This window comes from Pituophis catenifer, unplaced genomic scaffold, assembly GCF_029215685.1.
Source record: "Pituophis catenifer annectens isolate HBS135680 unplaced genomic scaffold, rPitCat1.0.hap2 SCAF_4, whole genome shotgun sequence".
Lineage (NCBI taxonomy): Eukaryota > Metazoa > Chordata > Lepidosauria > Squamata > Colubridae > Pituophis > Pituophis catenifer.
The window spans coordinates 31,584,802-31,607,859 of record NW_027256884.1 but is presented as its reverse complement, the minus strand read 5'-3'; the positions used below and the strand labels follow the sequence as shown (position 1 = coordinate 31,607,859).

Below are 23,058 nucleotides of genomic sequence, written 5' to 3'. Positions count from 1 at the left end.
AGAAACACAAATCCAGGAAAATTATTTAAAGCATCCTCTTTAATCTAACAATCCTTATATTTCACCTCTCTTTCCATTTCATCTCACTTTGTCCTGCATAGTTTCTACTTTCATGATCTTTTCCATCTTGATGCTACTCCCGATTATCTTTTCCGACAAGAAAATTCTGTATTTCCATAGTTATACAGAATTCACACACCCATAACTCTGATACGCACACATATCTCAAATATGCACACATTTATGATTAAAATTAAATACTACACTTTCTCTCAGTTCAGTAAAAGGAGACAAGATTCCCATTAAACCTCTTTGAGGTTATAAACAGCAAAGATCTCTGAAGCTTACCCTGTTCTAGATACTTGTTTCTTCATCTACCATTGGAGGAATATGCTCTAGAGTTACAGTATATAATGGTATGTGGGAATGACCTTGGAAGACAGGAGGAAGAGCTACAGACTAAACTATGGCCAGACAACAGCAGCATGGAAGGAATGGGGCTCTGCCAAAGATCTCAGAAGGAAGCCTCTCTAGTTTCTTGAACTCTAAAGATGAGGGAGGAAGAGGTGTACTTGCAAAATTCTTCTAATGAAACCTTACAGCAAAGATAAAGATAATATTCTTGGTGTGCTTCATGCCTGGACTAGCTCAAAGGGCTCACAATGATCTATGAGAATAAAAGAGTACTTTGTTGTTTTTTCCCACTATTATGCTATTTTTTTCTGATGCTAATGTGGCCAAATTATTGGCCACATTAGCATCAGAAAAAAATAGCATAATTCATCCTTGAAACAGAGTACAAACATGATTTTTATTAAAGTATAAGTCTGAATCCTAATAAAATATAGCTGTGGGGCATCCATTCTGTATATTTAGCACAGTTCTCTAATTCTCATAATAGCTTTTGACATTCAAACCTTCAAGGGAATAGAAACCAGGAACAATTTATATTTATTTTTTGGTGTGTGCATCTCTGTATATAAAAGTTAAATTATAACCAACGTGCTTCTATTGTCTTCCATTTAGAAACTAGCATTGTTATCTTATATTATAATTTACTCTCTTAATTTAAATATCCTAAACCAGTATTTACACAGAATGCATTACTCTGCTTAACTGAAAATAGCTGCCAAAACAGCTATTAAAGCTGTCATAATGGGATCAAAATGGTCACAATTTAAATCCCCAAATGTTTTATATGTTGCATCAAGGAGAAACCTGTCGCTAAGAGAATAGCGTTTGTTGGGACTGTGGCAAGGTCTGATCAGATTACACTAAAATTTATTTGCATCAACATCATTGATGCATTGATCATATTCCAATAAATATACAGTTGATATATGTTGTGGCTCATCAGCGGCCTGTGCAGTTAGTAGCTGATTCCAACAGCGAGGAGGCTGGTGTGGTGCTGCACCAGCAGCCTGTGCAGTTCACACTCGAGTCGGATAATGAGGAGGCTGGAGAAGATGTAGTGCCAGAGGCGGGGATTCAGCCAGGGCCTTTAGAACCTCCAGAAGTTCCCATAAGTGAAGAGGAGGAGCCTCTTCTCGATGCACTAGCATGCAGAGCTGCGAAAAGGCAGGAGTGGCTCCTCAGGAGGAGGTCTCCTTGAGAGTAAGGCTTCGGGCTAATTGGCCACTCCCCTAGTCTATTTAAGGAAGGATGACGACTGATGCAATTTGCAGGAAACAACTTCGTTCAATTTCCTTCGCGTCTTGATTACAGGCTCTTATTTCTCTGTTATCAGTTTTCCTGCAAATTGCTTCTGGGCATTCTGCCAACCACAGTAAGATTATGGTTATCTGAAATACTGTGCCTCAGAACTGAGTTATTATTCTTTGAATTCTTGTCGGCTGTTAATGAAGTTAAATTAACAGTCCTTGTTCAGAAAAAACTGGTTTATTATACTTGTGTTTGAACAACTACTAAGAAAGCTCATTAGTAGTCTTTAATTAATAAATTAAGGTTTGAACGGACTTTGTGTGTGCTGCGTTCTTTAGGGTCCATAGCTGGGGCAGAACAGTATGGGGGGGTGTATGTGTATGTGTGTAAATGTGTTCTGTTCAATTGTATTTGATTTTCGGAGACTGCCTGGACAAGTCCCTAGTTTCTTGGTAAGATTTTTTCAGAAGTGATTTGCTATTGCCTGCTTCCTAGGGCTGAGAAAAAGAAACTGGCACAAGGTCAACCAGCTGTCTTTGTGGCTAACGTGGGACTCCCTGTTTCTAGCCTGATGTTTAGCCACTACATCAAACTGTTTCTCATGTATATGTATTTAAGTAATATTTAAGTAATATGTACCAAACATAAAAAATAGAGTAGCTATATTGATCAAACTTTTAAAGTATTGTGTTTTCCCGAAAATAAGACCCTGTCTTATATTTTTTTGAACCCTGAAATAAGTGCTTGGCCTTATTGCCATGCGCTCAAAAGCCAGATTAGCCTTATTATCAGGGGATGTCTTATTTTGGGGGAAACAGAGTATAACAAAGTAAATTCAAAGACACATAGGGTATCAAATTGGCAGCCTGCAGGCCGGATGCATCACGTGCAGGCCACACCCACCCCAGGTCCATGAATGGGAAAAATGTCATGAAACATCACATGTCAGCAACGTGATGCCACGAGTTTGACACCAGTGCCATAGACTAAGAAAACATTTAGAACCAGACTGAATTTTACTTCTTGTCTTGAGCTGAGAGTTAGAATAAGATGAGTCCATTACAAACTGAAGGTTCTTTGCAGACATTCTTCTTTCCGCTAAGGAGTCAAGTAGCACAGAGGTAGGCAAACAGTACAGGGATAGATCACAGAAAGGCAAAAGAAAAGAATTACTCTCCTAATCCCAGGAAGGGAGAAATTATGTTCAGGAAAGACTGAATTAAAGGCATAATAACAGGTTTTGCCATGTTTGCCATCTAGTAAGACATCCGCCCTTCTGATTCCACAGGTTGCTTTCTCCTACTGCAATTTGCAATCTACATGTTGGGAGGTGAAAGGCATGGAAGGGAGTCAGCCCCAATCATATGAGGATAGTGTCAACTTGTAAAGCATTCCTGGCATGCTCTCGAGTTGCCATAGGCAGGAGGTGATAAAACTGATGGAGCAACATGGCAGCCACAACCAGAAGCACATTCCACACATACCTTTCTCAAAGCTGTATCCCAGGTTACTGGAACCAGCCGAAGAGGCATGATCTCTACAGTCCGCGAAAGTGCTCCGTTGGAGAATGTGATTTATGACACACCCTGGGAGGAGGGGGAAAACAGGGTCATAGTTGGGCTGTAAATTACGTGCGGCGGAACTGATTTCACTTGCGTACATGCCAACAGGTTGCTCCTAATAAATAACTGGATTTCTTTTGAAACTTGGCTCGAGGCTCATGGTTTAATTAGGGCATCTGTTGGAACCCTGACAGATAGAAGATGGGAGACCTGCATGGAAGTATGTATTCTTCCCATAGTCGGGTCATGGAGGGAGAATAACCTCATCTGTAAGGGGAACCATTTGAATGGTGCATTTAAGGAGTTACTGCACCTCATTGCGGTGATGTTGATGATGATGGGATATGACAAGAGCAAGGATGGAGTATCCTCAAAAATGGTAGATCTCAAGAGTCTTGGTCTAACTCCTTGTGGTTAGACAATGTAGAACTTTTCATTATCTTATGATTATCAGTTTGCCGTCCTTTGTGGGCTTTGTCTCCAAACACACCAGCTCAGTTTTAGAATAGATTCTATCAATCTTCAGTAATGTCATATGAAATACACTTAGATTCATATTGGATGCAACTATTTTGAAACTTTATAATCCAATTGATTATAATTTCAATTGAGTAGGATGATAAGAAGCATAGAAGATCGAAAACATGTGCTGGTAGCTTTATGCCCCAGTTAATAATAAAAAAAATATACATTTAAAAAGTAAGAAAGTATCTCAAAACAGATATATTTCATATGATATTATTAGACATGATATTATATGATATATGATATGATATTCATTTATTTCCCATCCTGGTTCACTCCATATATGTTGAGACTACAATTCCTGAAATTCTCAGCTAAGACAGCTTGAACTTGGTCTTGGTATGATCAAAAATTCTGGAAGTGCAATCTAAATCTAGAAGGGGCTAGCATAGAGAAAGCTGTTTTGGAGGAAGCCTCCAAAATTAATCTCAACTTCTACCTTGTTCAACAAAAGTTAATTATTTTAAATTAATTATTCCTGTTTTAATTGCCCCATTGGACTATAATATTTATACAGTTTTTATGTTTTAATTGTACACTGCTCAAAGTCATTCTGTGAATGAGATGGGCAGTCTCAAATTTGATATATAAATAAATAAAACAAAATAAATAAAAATAATACTTGAAGCAGCAGCATACAATATTAAAGCCATTATTCTATAATCCCCTTCCCCAAATTCTAACAATAAATAGGTAGTACAATAGATATTGCTGCAACTCTTGATAACATTTATCAATATATAAACTTTAAAAGGATAATAAGAGACAGTTTTCCACCCTGTACCAGACCTCCCTCAGAAAATTCCACTAAGACCTTCGCACAAAAAGAACACATGCACAAAAAGAAAAGAATAGAAAAATCATGCATCAAAACGGACAGGGTAGTGAAGTGTATCCATCTCTTTGTACTTTATTACTTAAACCCATTAAAAGGTACATCCAAGAAACCATAAATATGCCTTAGCATTATGAGTTTCTAATAATAACCAAAAGCTCAATGTACCGAAACCAAGTTTCATTGGCACATCAATGAGGAAGCATTACTTATGCTTTCTCTTGCTCCAACACTGTCAGCAAAAACAGAACCCAAAAACTGAAGGAAAAAACCCCCATTAAACTGTCTTTCCATCACATACAAAAATACCATTTTCAAGAATGTTATCTTTATCAAACTCAAAAGTTAAGGGAATAATAATTTATATATGACTTTGAGTCTAGTTTAAAGGACATAAAAGTTTAACATAATCAAAAACTTTTAAGAAAAATATGAGGCAGAATGTTCACCAATATGTCACTTGGGTTAAATATTGGGATTTTTAGAGATTTGTGCTTTTAAGAATGTATTCAAGAAATAAAAGTCTATCACCCGATATTATATAAGAGGTACAGCCACATTATTCTAATTTAGCAAATACAGAAGTACAGGTAGTCCTCGACTTATGACCAAAATTGAGCCCAAAATTTATGTTGTTAAGTGAGAATTTGTTAAAGAGTTTTGTCCTATTTTATGACATTTCTTGCCAAAGTTGTTAAGTGAATCACTGCAGTTGATAAGTTAGTAACCTGGTTGTTAAAGTGAATCTGGCTTCCCCATCGACTTTGCTTATTAGAAGGTCGCAAAAGGGGATCACATCACCCTGGGACACTGTAACAGTCATAAGTATGAGGCAGTTGCCAAGCATCTGAATTTTGATGACATGACCATGGGGATGCTGCAAAGGTTGTAACTGTGAAAAATGGTCATAAGTCACTTTTTTCAATGCCGTTGTAACTTTGAACAGTCACTAAATGAACTGTTGTAAGTCAAGGACTACCTCTACCTTAAACCTAACAATGTTCAAAAGCTCAATGTACCGAAACCAAGTTTCATTGGCACATGAATGAGGAAGCATTACTTATGCTTTCTCTTGCTCCAATATCTCCAAGCATCTATAAGCTCCAAGCATCTATAAGCTAATGCATTAGAATAAATGCACCAGACTTGTCTGAGCCAGGTGAGATTGGCAATATAACTCACAGATAGCAAATACGGAAAGCTTGAACTATGATTTTACCACTGCCACCACTTTGATAAGCAAATCCTTCTGACAACACCTGCAACATGCTAGTCTCCTGTCTGTCCAGGTAGGACAGACCTGTCCAGGCTGCAGTCCTAAAAACACCTAGTTTGCTTACTAGGCAGCAGAAGAGGAGTTTTTGCTCTGAGAAAACACTTACCATCTCTCATACTACTAAAGATACCCAAGTGGGCTGCAAGCTGATATGAAGGGATCAGTAGAAGATTTGAATAAACACAGCAGATATAATATACTGAGTTCTGCATTCCAAATTAATTATAATTTGTACTATTTTAATTTAATCATTCTGCTTCTTTTAATTCAAAAATTTGAAAGTTGAAACTCGCGAATATTCCTAGAATTGTTTTGGTTCTATCTTGAAAGAAATGTAGCTGAACACTGTAATAACAATAGGAAAATATATATAGATATATTGCAAGGGCTTTCTCTTGAAATACAAAAGTTTCCTAGAGTTTGCAGACTACAATTATCCATAATTTGGTTTTAATTTTAACTTAGTGTCTTTAGCTAGATTTTGTGAGAGACCATGAAGAAGCTGTGAAGGTAATGGAAGGAATATTAAACATAAACAACTAAGAAATAGGAAGGAAAGGAGGAATTCTGGTCTCATAATTGACAGCAGCCTGGTTCAATACTTCTCAAACTTGGCAAGTTGAATAGGTGCAGGGGAATTCTAGGAGTTGAAGTCCACACATCTTTAACTTACCAAGGTTGAAAAACACTGATCTAGGTGGTACTTAGGCACCTGAGAACAATGGTGTAAAATGTTCTTCGCGTATTTGCCTTAATGAACTCACTAATAAATATTGGTTTCCAAGATTCTGTAGTTACCGTATTTTCAGCAACTTAGATATATTATTGAAATTAGGGTAATTTTTCTGAGGTAGCAAAAAAAGATATAGGAGCAGAAATTGAAGACATCATAATTAACCAATAAATAGCACATTGGATGAATTGGAAGCTCATCTTTAGAGTTTTGGACTTGCTGCTTGTAGTTCACAGGCTATTTGTGTAACTTGTTGACTAAAACTGGTTTACTGAATTAATTCAACTGTCTGCATTTGTACAATTCATGATATCATAAACAAAGACATTGACTGAGTTTGCCCAACATGCTGAGTTATAAAATGAGGTAATTCCATTTTAGTGCAGCATATTGTGTGAACCTAGCCAAATCTTAGAGATTGTACATGATATTTATATTTCATATTATTATTTTAAAGATTTGTTTGACCATCCATCTTAGAGCCCAACTCTGGGCAGCTCTCAACAAAAATTTTGCCTTCTCTTAATCTAGGTCAGTAATGGCAAACCTTTTGTGTGCTTAGTGTGTCAAAAAATTCAGAAAAATGCTAATTTTACTCTGCTGGTGTGTCCGTCCCCCCCCCCAACAAAACTGAAATAATTCTTTATCTCCACTCATCTCTCCATCTAGGCCACCCTGCATAGCACTACTTGGTGGCAAACCAAAGCTGGGCCTAAAGTAGAAACGTAGGCCTCGATTTCAGCCCCACTGCTGCTACTCCAAAAAGCCACTTCCTGTCATTCCCCAAGAATGCAATCCTCCGCCAACACACCTCAGGATCCAGCACATGCTGCTTGCTTATCTTCAGGTGATGTTCTGAGGCCAGGTTGCACAAGGCCTTCATTCTTGAAACAACTTTGGAGAATAGTTTTCCATGGCCTTAGCAACCTTCAAAAATTGTGCAAAAGTATGTTATGTACCAATAGCCAAATCTGGCCCTAGGTTCTGCCTCAGTTTACTTTCCCAATAAGCAACTGAATAGGAAGATCGTTTAAAAGCAATTATTAAGGTGTCCTGATAAAGTGGGATCTCCCTAAGAAAAGGGAGAGCCTCAAGACCCATCTTACACTCCCTTTTATAGTTAAGACATCAAAGAAAATGCAAGAGGAAAGGTGATTGGACAAAAGTTACTTCCCCTTTGCATAGTCAATCAGTTTCATGTAGTGAAACATGTTACACGTTTGCATCCCATAATATCACACATGTTCGTTAAAATGAAGTCTGACGTCAGGAGAGTAAAATTTAAGAAAAAGGCTTAGCACGAACAAACTTTTTCTTATCAGGAGAAAAAGTCTCCAGATGGTTTATCTTTTCAGTTAGAAATGTTAAAAGCTATCAATCAATCCATACAGCAATAGGATAAAAAGTTTTCCTACATTCCAGTCTGTAATGAGTCTTAACACCATTTTAAAAGAGAGAAAAAGAAGTTAAATTAAAATACAAAGTAACTGTGTTAGTTAACAAATTACAAAATCCATGTCGTGTGCCCCTCAGTTCCCAAGCAATTTTCAGAGGCTCAGGCTGTGCAAGATTATGACCCTCTTGCACTATCTCCGGAGGCCACAAAAGAGCAAACCCCATCCTCACATGGCCTCTGCAACCTCAAAAAATTGCCTGAAAATGGGACATACTTTCAAGACTAGTGTTAAGTATTTGGATGTTATCAAATGCTGGCATGTCACCTTTCACATGTGTGTCATGTGAAACATTACTGTAATGTTTGCGACTAACTCTAAGTTCTCTCCAGACTGGCGCTCTCCAGTTCTATTGGATTATAATATGCATCATGCTTGGGATCTGATATGCAGACCAATACACCAGAAAAGCATCATAATTTGGGGCAGATTTCTCAAAGCAGCTGTAATGATTTAGTATACCTTTTTGATTTGCAGAGAGGAACAGAGAAAAGTCTATGTTTCTAGATACTGAATCCTCCTATTATGCTTTTTTTCTTTTTGGTAATGTGCATTTCTAAAGTACAATAGGAGCAATTTGTCCCTTTCAATTCCTTGCTATGACAATAGCCCTGATCCAGCATCAGGAGTAGCATGGTTCTATCCGTCCAGTTGGTGAGGACAGAAATAATTTATTGTGGGGGGGAAACTGTTTATTTTCATTCTTGATTTCAGGTTACATCGGTTCCATATAAGCAAGGAAAGAGAGGAACAGACTTGGCAGTTTTAAACAGCATCTGATTCAAAGTGGTTTAGTCCTAAGTGAACCAACATTACTCAAAAGAAATTATTCTTGAAATGGCAAGAGATCTTTGTGCAGTATAACTTCGTGTTATTGATGTTTTTACCACCATTCCCATGACTGTCCATAAGGCAAAGTTTGAAATAGTACTAATCAATATGGTTGCCACAGAGACCAAACACATTTTTGTTTTGCAACAGCACTAATGCTTCTAAATCACAGGTTTAGGATGTTAAGCGGTACACTTAACACTTGCAAAGTCTATTTGATGAGAGACAATGGTAATAGGAAAAAAATGTACATGTATACAGCGGGCCAAATCGCTGTACATACCTCCCAATTAATATTTGTACACAATAAGTTATTTTGCCATAATGCAAACATAAAGAATGTTCCTCAACATAAAGAATGTTTGATTCCATTTTACATCATCCTTCACACAAGTAGATAAAATTGATCTTTGGGTATCTGAGTCCAGAATCCTAGTTTTTATTTCCAGCAACAAATCTGGGTTTGTAGATTCCCAAAATTGGCTTGTTTGGGAACAACAAATTAGGAGCTTGAATTTAGATATCACAATAAGCTAAAGGTCTCTGATTAGCTTTACCCATTTCTGCGAAGGGTGGAACAAATGGATTGCTTCTATCAGCGTTGTGCACATTTGTGATAAATCAATCCAGCTGCCTGGCTCATGTATGTATGCCATGGAATATTAAGTAGCCGGTGTAACAATTAAATTATTGAAAATGCTCGTTTGTTTATTTATTGTCAAACTTCTACGCTTCCCACTGAGGCGACCTATTGTTTCACTTTGATTGTTGACTCTGTGATAAACACATGGTTCTACTATCACTGTAATAAATATATATAATCGCTGGATACAAATCCAAAATCAAAAACTAAACCAAACGATACCAAGAGGTTGTCTGAGTAATTAGAGTGATTATAATCACTTGGTTCTAAGAAAAATGTGTTTGGGGTGCCTTTAAGTCAGTGTTGATTCAAAGGCATACATACACCCCACAAAGTTTAAAAATCACTGCTTCTGAAGACTTCTAAGAAAATAAAGTCCTCTGGTTAAGATGTTTGGGCAGGATTATTTTATAGATGACTTCCTATTTTTCTATAAGTGAAACACAGAGCTATTCATCATATTTAAGCAAATATGGAAGGAAACAATACTTGGGGATTAACAATTTTTATAGACATTGAATTGGATACTTTGGCATGCTAATTTAAGCAATTCTTGGATTAAGAAAAATAATTACGATGCACTGTTAAATGAAACAACAGAGCAAACTTCACTTTTCAGGGATAAATAGGAGATACCCTAGAATTTGTTTGTCCCCAAACCATGACAGATTTATATAGCAGAGGAAAAATGCTAGGCAGCTTACAAATGTCTTCTAAAATTTCTTTAAAAATATTCTATAACACTCTTAGTGGAGTTTAGCATTGGGCAGTCTTCTGCTATTTGATGACTTATGTTATAGATCAGATCCCTCAACTTCTAGTCCCGTGATGGCGAACCTATAGCACACGTGCCAGAGGTGGCACACAGCACCCTCTTTCATGGCATGTGAGCCGTGGCCCTAGTTCAGTTTCGCCATGCATGCATGCGCGCCTCCCACTGGACAGCTGCTCTTCAGGTCTCTGCCGCGCATGCGGGGATGTGGGGCAGGATGCATGCGCACATGTATTGGGAGTGCATGCAGAGGAGACCGCACGTGAATGCACAGGGTGTGTGGGGAGCTGCACACGCATGCATGGGGGGCTGGGCGCATGTGCAGGGACTGCATGTGCATTGCATTTTGGGAGTTCGGCCACGCGCATGCTTTGGGTACTCGGTCCAGAAAAGGTTAGCCATCACTGCTCTAACCAATATGTATTGAATTATAGAAGATTAAAGTAATAAACCTCTCATATTTTGGGGCAAAATTAAAATGGTGAATCCATTTATTGCCAGACAAGAAAGAGACAGAGAAGGCATCTGAAATAAGCCAATACTGACAGGCTGTCAAAAGCCTAAGGGTACAGATAAAGGCAGAAATTTTTAAAAATGAAATTTGATTAAGAAAGATGGTAAATATTAATCTGAATGAACAGAAAAAAAGATGCAGCTTTTGATCTGAATTGTACAGTAATACAATTCTGGTCAACAAGAAATTATCCTGAAAAATAAATGGAGGCAAATTGTGTCTCTATCTGTCTGTCTGTCTGTCTGTCTGTCCGTCCATCCATCCATCCATCCATCCATCTATCTCTAATACAACTCTACATTTAAAATAGATTTTCTGTAGAAATGCTGTCAAACATCCTTAGGTCAGCCTGATCAGTGATGTCATTGTCAAATTATTTTTTTCAAGGTTAATAAGCAGAGGAACATTTAACAGATTGAAGCATTCTGAACTGCATTGCTTTTGCTACCAAATGCCAAAAAGAGATTGTGTAAGTTGGGTCTGGGTGAGATGATAAGGACAATCACAACTTCCAGATGTCCCTGTTATTCAGTGATATATTAAAAGAATGCCTATTCTTTTCAAACACTGCTTTCTATTTAACAATAAGAATAGCACACAGCATCCTACAGTGTTCTAATTTACTGTCAAGGGTTATGAGATAGGAAGGGAAATAAAAATACAATGGTTATAACTTTATCACTTTTAAAATAAAAAACAAGCTACACAGAAGCCATAGGACACAGAATAATTTGAAGCTACAGTACATGCTGTCATTCAATTTTGCTCTGTTCTCAAGCACTGCCTCTATGGAAAACTATGAGGGAATGATTTCTTTCAGACTTTTGTAGGTCAAGTATGTCTGTAATAAGGAACTTGGAATCATGATAATTACAGAAATAAAACTTTATATTACTGACATTTTGCATAACAATATGCCACTTCTGTGAATCTTGAGTTCTCCCCCTTCATTTCTGGCTTATTCATAAATCAGTAAAAGCAGAAACCTCAATTTAATTAATTGTAACATGACTATTGTACTACTTAGGGTAAAAAAAGCTTAGTTTCATGGTCTCTGGGATGCAACAAACCACAGTTAAAGTTAAACACAGATCATCCTGATCTGGGTATCATAACAAGTTCCATTTCATGTACAAGAAATGAGGGTACTTCTAAACAGCTTGTACTTTGTTAATTTCTGTTGTGGCCCTCCAGCTGCCAGTGGAACTGGTGGCAGACTCGGATGATGAGGAGGTTGGGGAGGAACTTGGGCCAGTCCTGGAGTCTGGGGAAGGCTCTGATGGATGCTCTGCGTTGGAAGCAGAGATAGAGCCAGGGCTGTCCGACATTTCCCAGCTGCCTTTAGAATCGGAGATAAGTGGGGAAGAACAGCTGGGGCCAGTTCCAGATGCGCTTATGCACAGAACTGTCAGGAGAGAACAACTGAGGAACAGGGGCTGACTCGGGAAGAAAGGCACACATAGATATTGAATGGTCCCTTCCTGGCTAGGGAATAAATAGAAGCAAAAGGGGAGTGGTGGTTTCAGGAGACAACAGTTCGTATTTCTTTCGGAAGATTTCCTTATCATTTACAGCTTTGCAACTGGAAGCTGTCGGCCTGGCAATTATCCAAGGACTGATAAGGTCTGTTATTGCAATTAACCCTTGGAAGGATTATTGCCTGGAATTTTCTGTGTGTGAATGCCATGAATATTATAATACTTATGTTGCAATATTTTCAGGATCAGACTCAATAAATTTAGTAAGAGTTAAAGGTTTAAATATATCTCCTTTTATTTACATTAGGCATTCTATATTCACTGAATATTCACAGATAGAAGCGAGGAAAAGGGTGCAAACAGCTCCTTATATATACAATGGGAGGAGCTAGATATGGGAGTGGTGAATTATGAATACATTAAGAAGTGAAGAATAAATTAACCCCTGATACCCCGTTCATATACTATTTACACATTAGAGAATAAGGCATTTACATCTGACAAATCCCCCTCTAAATGCCGATTCGTTATGCAACACCAATTACATTCAGATTCAGGACAATACAAAACATACAACTTAGAAGTTAAATATTTGTGCTGCTTAGAAGGTAAAGGCTTTGTCAATATGTCAGCTAATTGTTTTGAAGTATCACAATGCACTGCTTTAATAAATCCATCCTGAGATAATTGTCTCACATGTTTAAATTTTATATCTATGTGTCTGGACCTTTGTCCAATGGCGTCAGATCTAGATATTTCAATAGCTGCTTTATTGTCTTCATGCATAACAAAAGGCAAAGCAGGTTTTTTCCAAACATCTGAAATTAAATCATTAAACCATACAAGGTTATTTGCAGCTTTAGATAAACAAACGTATTCTGCTTCTGTCGTTGAAGTGGCCACTAGTTCTTGTTTACCAGTGTACCAGTAAACTGGACAGTCATTTAAGAGGAATATATAACCAGATGTACTTTTTCTACATGAGGTGTCTCCAGCCCAGTCCGCATCTGCGTAACATGTAAGCTTTGGTTCTTTATTATCGTTAGGTTCTAACATTAAACAAAAGTCTAGTGTATTTTTCAGATATCTTAATATTCTTTTAACAGCTTCCCAGTGGTACATTGTTGGCTTGCTGACATGTCTGGATAATAAATTGAGGGGTAAAGCGATATCTGGTCTTGTCCAATTAGATATATAAAGAAGTGAACCTATGACTGATCTATAAAATGTGTTATCTTTGAATTCAGGGGATGATTCATCAGCATTTCTTAGAAAGTCAGTCTGCATAGGAGTATCACAAGGTTTGGCATCACTTAGATTGCATTTGTTTAAGAGCTCTATGATCTTATCTCTCTGAGTAAGTTTGAATCCTCTTTTAGTCTTATTAATTTGAACACCAAGATATTTGTTTACTTTGCCTAAAGATTTCAATGAGAAATGTTCATTTAGCTTAGTTACAAAAGTTTCTCTTCTCTCTTTATGTTTTCCTATGTATAAAATGTCATCCACATAGATCAATACAAATTCTATGTAATCATCACCCTTTTTGACAAAGAAACAGTTATCAGCAGTGGTAGCATTGAAGTCCATGGTTTTAAGTACTTTTACTAAACAATCATACCATCGTTTACCAGATTGTTTTAACCTGTATAAACTCTTGTTTAACAACCAAGTCTCATTCTTGTTTGTGTATTGACTGTGAGGTGCTCTTACATATATTTCCTTATCTAGTTTTGCGTGTAGATACGCAGTCTGTATGTCATATTGGAATACATCGAGATTGAGTGCTGATGCTACCACTAGAGCTGTTTTGACACTCTCGGTTCTTACTGTGGGGGAATATGTGTCAGTATAGTCCTCCGGATATTTCTGTGCATAACCTTGTGCAACTAGTCTAGCTTTGTATAGGGTATTGCCTCCCTCTAAGTTCTTAATTTTATATATCCACCTGGTACCAATAATTGTTTTATCTTTTGGTGCAATTGCAGGTGTAAATACATTTAATCTTTGTAAGCTTTCCATCTCTTTTTTCATTGCTAATTCCCATTTTTCTTTTTCTTTACGAGGGAGTTTTAACACTTCCTCATATGTATTAGGTGTCGTTGACTCACCATCCATATGCATTATATAATCCTTGTATTTATTTGGCATCTGATTTCTGGTGTTTCTAATTGTTTTTTCAGGTTTACTATTGTTATCATGCAAATATCTTGCTTCCTTTTTTGTTAGTGTGTCTGTCTTTATTTTGTGTTGGCTATTTGTCCATGTTTTGTTTTTGTTTTTATATTTGTTGATATTTTGCTTTTCTATAGTCCCTTTCTCTTGAGATTTTGTATCTTTGTTGTTACTTGGAAATATTTCATTAAGATGTATTTTAGACCAGTTGGCCTGTTCATGGAACACAGCTGTTCTGGAGACTATAAATTTGTTATTATTATCAATGAATCTGTACCCTTTAGTGCCTGTCTCATATCCCATAAATCTGAGTCTTCTGGACACGTTTTCTCCCTTTCTTCTTAATTGCTTAGGTATGTGTACGTCTGCAGTGACTCCAAATATGTGCATGTGTGCCAATTTTGGTTTCCTATTATACATCACTTCATATGGTGTCTTATTTACAATGCTGGACCAGGTTCTATTCTGTGTGTAATTGGAATAATGTAAGGCTTCTGACCAGAATTGTTTGCTTAAGCCAGCATCTTCCAATGTGCATCTAATCATGGTTTGTAATGTTGAGTTCTTCCTCTCTGCAATCCCGTTCTGGAACGCAGAAAATGGACTAGATGTGTAATGTAACATTCCTTTGTCCTTTAACCATTGGGAGAATTCTTTAGACATGAATTCACATCCCCTATCTGTCATGATTTGTTTTATTCTGATATTGTGTTGTGTTTCTATGCGTTTATAAAATTCCTTAAATTTTTGAAAGGTTTCATCTTTGTGTTTTAATGTATAAACAAATCCATAGCGGCTATAATCGTCTACTATGGTCAAGAAGTAACGTTTTCTATAAGTGATTGATGGAGTTAGTGGACCAACTAAGTCCATGTGTACTAAGTCAAAAATTTTGTTGGTTGATCTAGTAGATTTTCTTGGCCTGGGGCTAGTTTTTAGTTTTGTAGATTTACATACTGAGCATTCCAAATAGTTTTCACAATTTTTTATTTTAACACCTTCTGCGTGTTCAGTCATTTTTTGTACTACAGGAAAACTGGCATGTCCTAACTTCCTATGTAAGATGTGAGCACACTCATCATGAATTGGCTTACCTATTTTTGGTTTTTTTTCATTGTGTGCATCTTTGTGATCATGAGATATTTTACATTCATCATTGTCACTGTTGCTAATGTTTCCATCATCTACTTCAATACAATCTTCCATATTTGAATCAATGTTGTGCAACCATTTTTCCTTTGTTATTAGATAAGGTAGGCCTCCTTTAATCATCACAGTGCCTATATCTATTTTATTTTTCTCCAAAGTCGCTTTTCCTTTAGAAAAAACAATGTTAATATCAGAATCTCTACTTAGTTTTATGGCACTTAGTATGTTATGAGGTATTTCAGGTATTAGCAATACCCCCTCTATTTTTCCTAGACCAGGCAAGGTTACATTCCCTCTACCTAATACTTGAACCTTTTCTTGGTTAGCTACCTTTATTACAAATTTATCTTCTACAAATGAAGACAATATATTTTTGTTATTAGTGGTGTGATTAGTTGCTCCAGAATCAATAAGCCAATTATTGTTCTCATTCTGCTGTATGTTAGTGTTGTCTTGTTTATTTAATCCATTCAGTGAACCAGATTTTCTATCCTTTGAATTATCTCTGCCCCCTCTATTCTCTTTGTAATTTGGTGGGCTTCTATATCTATGTCTATCCATGGAAGACTGTCTATAATTGTATTTGTTTCTATATTCTGACCTATGTCTTTCTTTTGAAATTTTGGGGCAATCTCTCCTATTGTGTTCCCTGGATCCACAGTTGTGACATTTAAATGTTTCATTATATTTTTCTTGGAAAGCTACTTTCCTATATGGTTTGTGTTCTATGTGATTGTTAGAACGATTCCTTCTTGAATTGTCTTCTGCTATTAATTTATTGGATAGACTTTCTATGGATAAGTATCCTAGATTGATTGTGTCTAAATGTGACATATAATTGTCCCATGATGGATCAAGTGAGTTGATAATAACACTTTTCATTGTTTGGTCTGAAATCACCTCCCCCCTTAAATGCAGCTCAGCTCTTATTTTGTTTAAAGATATTAAGTGCTCACTTATGGAAACCCCTGGTTTTATCCTAGATGAAAAGAAATCTTTAGACATCCTTGTGGTGGTAGCTACACTGTCACTGTGAAACAAATTGAACATGCATTGAATAATTTCTGAAACAGTCAGATTTTGCTTAATGCTATGATACATTGCAGGAGACACACTAGATATTAATAAGAAAAATGCTCTATGGTGTAAACAGTCTATTTTTAGAGTCCAAGGTCTTTTTGGGGGACTAGTGATAAAAAACAGTAAGTTTTCCTTCATAAAGACAACCTGGAGCTGCTGATACCATTCTTGCAAATTAATGCCATCTATCCTTAGCTTTGGGAAGTCACTGGGTAAATTTCCGACATTATTAGGTCCATTACTTACAACCTGAGGTAGTCCGTGGTCTCGTAAATGCAGAAAGTTACAAAACGGCGTGGGGATGCTCGCAACGAGCCTGCACGGTCTCCTCGTCAATTCATGTCTTCCCGGACCGTCTGCGTAGTCTTGCGCATGCGCGTTGTCCATTTCTTCCCTGAAGTCGTCGTGAGAGGTTCTCCTCGTTGCGGCTCGCTCGTTCTGCTCCTCCTCAGACGAATCGGTCTCTGGCTCGATTTTGGGAGTCCTGACGATGGCGGCTGCTCTTCCTCTTCTTTTGAGGGCGTTGGTGCTTGCTTCGGTCTGTGGCGTGGGGCGGTATTGGCAGGGCTCTCTGGGTTCGGGCGTCGGCGCTCTCGTAGTCAGGATGGGAGCGGGCAGGTCTTGAGGCATTGGCTTGCTCGCTCGCTTCTTCGTTAGCTTTTTAGTAATTTTTAGTTTTGGCCCAAATGCAGCAAAAAGCGTTTTCATTGCTGATTTTATTTGATTGTTTGTTGAATCACCTTCACTTTCTGATTCTGTTTCTTCTGAGGTGTTTGAATCTTCTTTTTCGTTTTCGTTGTCTGATAATGTTTTTCGCGCCAGAAATTTTGAATTGAGTTTTCTGATTGGCTCTGCTTCGCTCACCCTGGAGGTCTGTTGAAACCAAGATGGCTGCCATTCAAAATTTCGCGCGGGATCACCGTTTTTCTTCTTCACAATAATTTTTTCTGCAGTCATATCACTCACTATTTTTGGGTCTTTTGATTTTTCATTAGTGATGTGCTTCTCTCTCGCTGCTCCGCTGTTCTTCAGCATATCTTGGAGGTTCGCGATGAGGCTTTCATCATTCTTCTGGCTCTTCAATAGTTTTAATATCTCTGACCTCAGTTCGTTATTCTCTATTTCGATTTCCTCCTGGTCATCATTTTCATCTATTATTTCTTCGTCTTCAGTGGTGTATTCTTCGGATTCTCTCGAAATCGCGTTTGTGGATTCGTTGATTATTTCTTGTTCTGTTTCCATTTCTTTGCTGTATGCCCTGGTGTTGGGCCTATCTTTCTTAGACATTTTTAAGTTTTTATTGAGTCAATTAACCATCCTCTGCTACCAGCTTGTTGCAATATTTTCAGGATCAGACTCAATAAATTTAGTAAGAGTTAAAGGTTTAAATATATCTCCTTTTATTTACATTAGGCATTCTATATTCACTGAATATTCACAGATAGAAGCGAGGAAAAGGGTGCAAACAGCTCCTTATATATACAATGGGAGGAGCTAGATATGGGAGTGGTGAATTATGAATACATTAAGAAGTGAAGAATAAATTAACCCCTGATACCCCGTTCATATACTATTTACACATTAGAGAATAAGGCATTTACATCTGACAACTTATTTAGTAGCTAAATAAAGAGGGTTTTTTTGGGACAAGGAGTCTGTTTCTTGGTTCAGCTAAGGCTGAGTCAGAACAATTTCATCTTTTACCACATAACTGTAGGAACATGAATTTCAATTTGTATTCAATTTCAATTTCTGGATAACATATAATGTCATTATCCAGTTTAAGGCTAGTGTAGTGTGAGACTTAACATTGACAAAATGGCAAGTCATGAAGAAGAAACCTTATGAGACTGAAGATCCGTAAGAGGATCAATTGAATAATCTACGGAATAATTTGACTAAACTGGTAGCACAGTATCTCTAGAAAGAGGTTCCTCAGTAACTTGATTTACATCATTTTAGGTATGGTTTCACCACACACATTTATGAATGGATTAAAATTAAAACTGCAAGAGAAACACAAAATACAAGTAGGAACTTATCTTCCTATGACTTTTTATGGTTTTTTATATGTATCATAATAAAATCCATGGTCAATAAAATCTCAGTAATGTCACAATTATTATGGTTTAGTTGTAGCTGCCTTTTCAACTTACAACAGATCTATTATTGCATTTTTTTTTTGTCAAGAGCAAGGTACACTAGTCTAAAACTTGATAATGACGCTATATGTTATCCAGAAATTGAAACTGAGTGGAAATTGAAATTCATGTTCCTACAGTTACTGGAAATTAACAAAGTACAAATCGTTACAGAACTATCTCGCAAGTGATCTGAACAAAATGAACAATGTCCTTAATTCAGAATGCATAGCTATTAGGATATTTTAAAAGATGAAACCAGGCTATTAACTTATCTATATTGTGCTATTAACTTATCCATATTGTGCATGCCAAGCACATGATTAAATATCAGTTGATGCAGTCATAACTGGGTCAAAAAATTAAAGAAGGGGAAGTATGCAAAACCAAAAATATACTGCAGTCGTTATATCATAATTACCAAAAGGTATACTAAGTTTTTTTCCTATTCTTTTCTTCACAATAATTAAGGTCTTCAAAGCTCATTTAAAAGATAATTGAAATGCACAGAGTCCCTGTCTTCCTGTCCTCCTCCTCCTCCTCCTCCTTCCTCTTCCTCTTCCTCTCCTCCTCCTCCTCCTCCTCTTCTACTATCTATTTGGAGGGAAGAATTTGTGAGCAACATCACAATAGCGTTTCCTGTGGTTCTTGGGGAAGATGACCAGCTGAGCATGTAGAATAGACCAGAAACAAACCTGTCAGAGGAAATTTAAAATGCCAAGCCTATAATCAAGTTTTCTTCAATCCCTCAGTTCTGCATTGAATGTCTCTTTTGCCCAGAGTGGGGAGATGGTCTTCCTTTTTCTTACACTTCCTTTTGCCTTTCCACATATATTAGTTTAATAGTAATACTTACAGAAATTTACCATTCTCTAAATGCTGCGTTCCAGCATTGGAATAAGAACAGAAGAAGCTCCTTCTGGGAGCAAATTATATCCCCAGAAAACTGCAAAAACAACCTTTTTATGCATGTTTTAGATTTAATTTTAAATGCTTTTAGTCTTTTGCATGCTACTAATTTTTCCTGTTAACCTTTGCACAAAATCATGTACTGCTCAAAGTATAAGGTGCAGGTACAGTATATTGATTCTAATTTTCTCTTTTAAGAAGGAAAGTAATTTTTCAAGAGTAATAAGATCTGAATTGTGCTGGTAAGATCAGCAGTGGCCTTGCATGTCCCCATGACATTGTAGGGCTTCCAGCAATCTTCACATCCTGAGCTGATTAACTCAGAAATTAATCAGATCAGCTGCTGCTCCAAAGGGAACACAGCATCACTGTTTTGCCCCTGGAGTCCTGGAATTAAAATTGTCCCTTGCTGGGAGTTCCTGGCTCATCCCTGCTTCTGTCTCCCAAAAGTCCCCCCTTCCATCCTGAAGCAAAGAGATGGGATGGATCCTTGATCCCACCCTTCCTTCTTTGCTTTCTGGTTGCTCTGAAGGATGGTTTTGCACAGCAGAAATTCATTACAGCAGCAGTCTGTTCTTTAGTTTTACTATTTTCATACTTTTTTCATTTGTAAAAAGCAAATACGGCAAGAAGAAAAGAAAAAAATTATGGTGGGAGCCACGTAGTTATTCCTTCCCATTACCCAAGCCAGGGCAGTACAGGCTAGCTGAAAGGGAGGCCAAAACCTATTTCCCTCATGTCTGTCCCTCTCAAAGACTGAGTAGGCATCAGGTTCTCTCTATGTCTTCTAATGGGAGCCAGGCAATGCTTTCCTTCTGGAAAAGAATCTTCCCTCAAGATTCAGATAGTCCTAACCAATCTTGGCCTTCTGCAAGGTGCTAAAAAGTTGGCTTTTCAGGACAGTAGTTCAATCCTTCTGGTCAGTTGTTTGGGTCAGTAAACAGGCTGAGTTTCTCCTTAGTTTGGATGCTGTTTGATGTTTTGCTTTCGCAGTTTTTATATTAATCGCTTTATCCATTTTCACAGTTCTTAATTCTACATTAACTGCCCAGAATCCCAATTTGCGAGATGGGCGGCCATATGAATTGTATAAATAGAGCGAGAAATAAACTTTCCACTTTCCATTTCTTGTTCTGGATGGGGTGGCATACCCTAAACAGAACCAGTATGCAGTGGACCCAAGGGTCGTGTTTGAGAAACAGATGGCAGCCCTACAGCAAGATGGGTGGCAAATAAATTTAACAAATAAATCATGGCTAGGAGAGCTGTTGCACACTCATGTTGTATGCCAATTGTTCCCTTTCCTGTGCTAGATGGCTCTGCTTACAGTCACCTTTGCAGGTATAGAGAAACTAGCTGTCATTCAAACTAGTTGGATTATTTTGTAGAATAAATGTGATCAGAGTTAGCCCATTCAATTTAAAATTAGAATGCCGACGAGCAGAGACCAATATTAGGACCAATATCAGGACTATATTTATTCATTGGGCTAATTGCTGATGTGCTTGGTTTATTGAATAAGCCACAACTGGAAAGGTTCACAAAACATGTAAACCCTCAATCATAATATTAACTATAGTGTGGGTTCACATATGATTTTAAAACTACTACACTGAGGTTCAAAGAAGAAAGGTACAAAAGAGAATGAAAGCAAGCAAACGGTTTTCAAATTAATAGTTGTCCAACTTAATGAATCTTTAAACTGCAAAAGAAGGGTGTTTAAGATACTGCAGCATATTTGCAAAGGTATACGAAATGTTTTATCTGTTATAACTCAAATAAATCACTTTTTCTTCAATTTTAATCCAGAAAACCTCAAACAGATACAGTCATGTGAAAAAGTAAGTCCACTCTTTTTGAGTTCTATAGTTTTATGTAACAGGACATAGTAAAAATCATCTGGTCCTCAGCAGTTTTTAAAAGTAGATAAATAGAACCTCAGATAAGCAACAACACATTTATTTATTTTTTATTTAAATTTTTATACTGCCCTTCTCCCGAGGGATTTAGGGCGGTGCACAGCCAACAATAAAACACATATATCCATAAAATTTAAAAACAGTTTAAAAACATATTAAATAATGTTTAATGTCATCAATTATTTTACAAAAAGAAAGCCAAAATGGAGAAGTACATTAGTGTGAAAAACTAATGTACACCTTATGAATCACTAGGTTGTAAAACCACCTTTAACAGCAATAATTGGAAATGTTTTCTGTATGACTTTAACAGTCTCTCACACTGTTGTGGAGGAATTTTGGTCCACTTTTCTGTATAGCATCGCTTCAGTTCACTGAGGTTCGTGGGCATTTATTCATGCCTGCCACAGCATTTCAATCAAGTTGAGGCCTGTACTTTGGGCCATTGCAACAATTTGACTCTTTTCTTTTTCCAGCCATTCTGTTGTAGATTTGCTGGTGTGCTTGGGATCATTGCCCTGTTGCATGACCCAATGTTGGCCAATCTATATGTCAGACAGATGGCTTCACATTTGACTCTATAATACTTTGGCATACAGAAGAGTTCATGGTTGACTCAATGACTGTAAGATATTCAGGGCCCTGTGGCTTCAAAATAAGCCCAAATTATCACTTTGACACCACCGTGCTTGACAGTTGATATGAGATGTTCATGTTGGTATGTTGTGCTTGTGTACTTAGTTTTTCACACATGACTTATCCATTTTGCCTTTTTGTTTTTTTGTAAAATAAATGATGGCATGATATAATATATCATGTGTTTTTGTTCAGTTGTTCATCTGAGGTTGTATTTACCAACTTTTAAGAATTGCTAAGGACCAGATTATTTTTATTATGCCCTGATACATAAAATCATATAACTCAAAGATACCATACAAGTGTATGGCATCAAATTAGGTGTCATCTAAATGGTTTAATAACCATTAACCATTGGTTTAATAACCAATAACCAGTGTAGCTATTTTACATTTTCTACTGACTTCTGAGATTATTTCTCTTGTATCATTTCTCTTCTGAATAATGCAGAAGAGCACACACATTCTGCATCTCAGCAGTCTTCTTTTAATATATCTTGTTTAAAAGATTAGGGGAAAATATTTATGATCCAGAAAGCATATTCTTAAATCTAAATTCCTATTCATTACTGGTATAAATGCAGCCAGTAAAGTGGGATGAAGATGAGAAGGATGAGGAAGATAAACTAACAGTCCTTGCCCCATTTTCTGCTGTCTACACGCACACTGCATAGAAAGAAAGTCAGTCTTTGAACAAATAACTATCTGTATAAAATATCTTCCTTACCAATGCTTGGGCTATACCTAAGATGCAAAGTACATGGT

General features: G+C 37.1%; 1 protein-coding gene across 1 annotated transcript in view; it reads right to left on the bottom strand.

Annotated features, from left to right (window-relative positions):
* ATP11A (ATPase phospholipid transporting 11A) overlaps positions 1–126 on the bottom strand; it is a 60,951-nt gene extending 60,825 nt beyond the window's left edge. Inside the window, exon 1 of the mRNA XM_070943232.1 lies at positions 88–126. Coding sequence (XP_070799333.1) covers positions 88–126 — 39 coding nt within the window. The remainder of the gene's footprint in view (positions 1–87) is intronic.
* Positions 127–23,058: the final 22,932 nt, after the last annotated feature.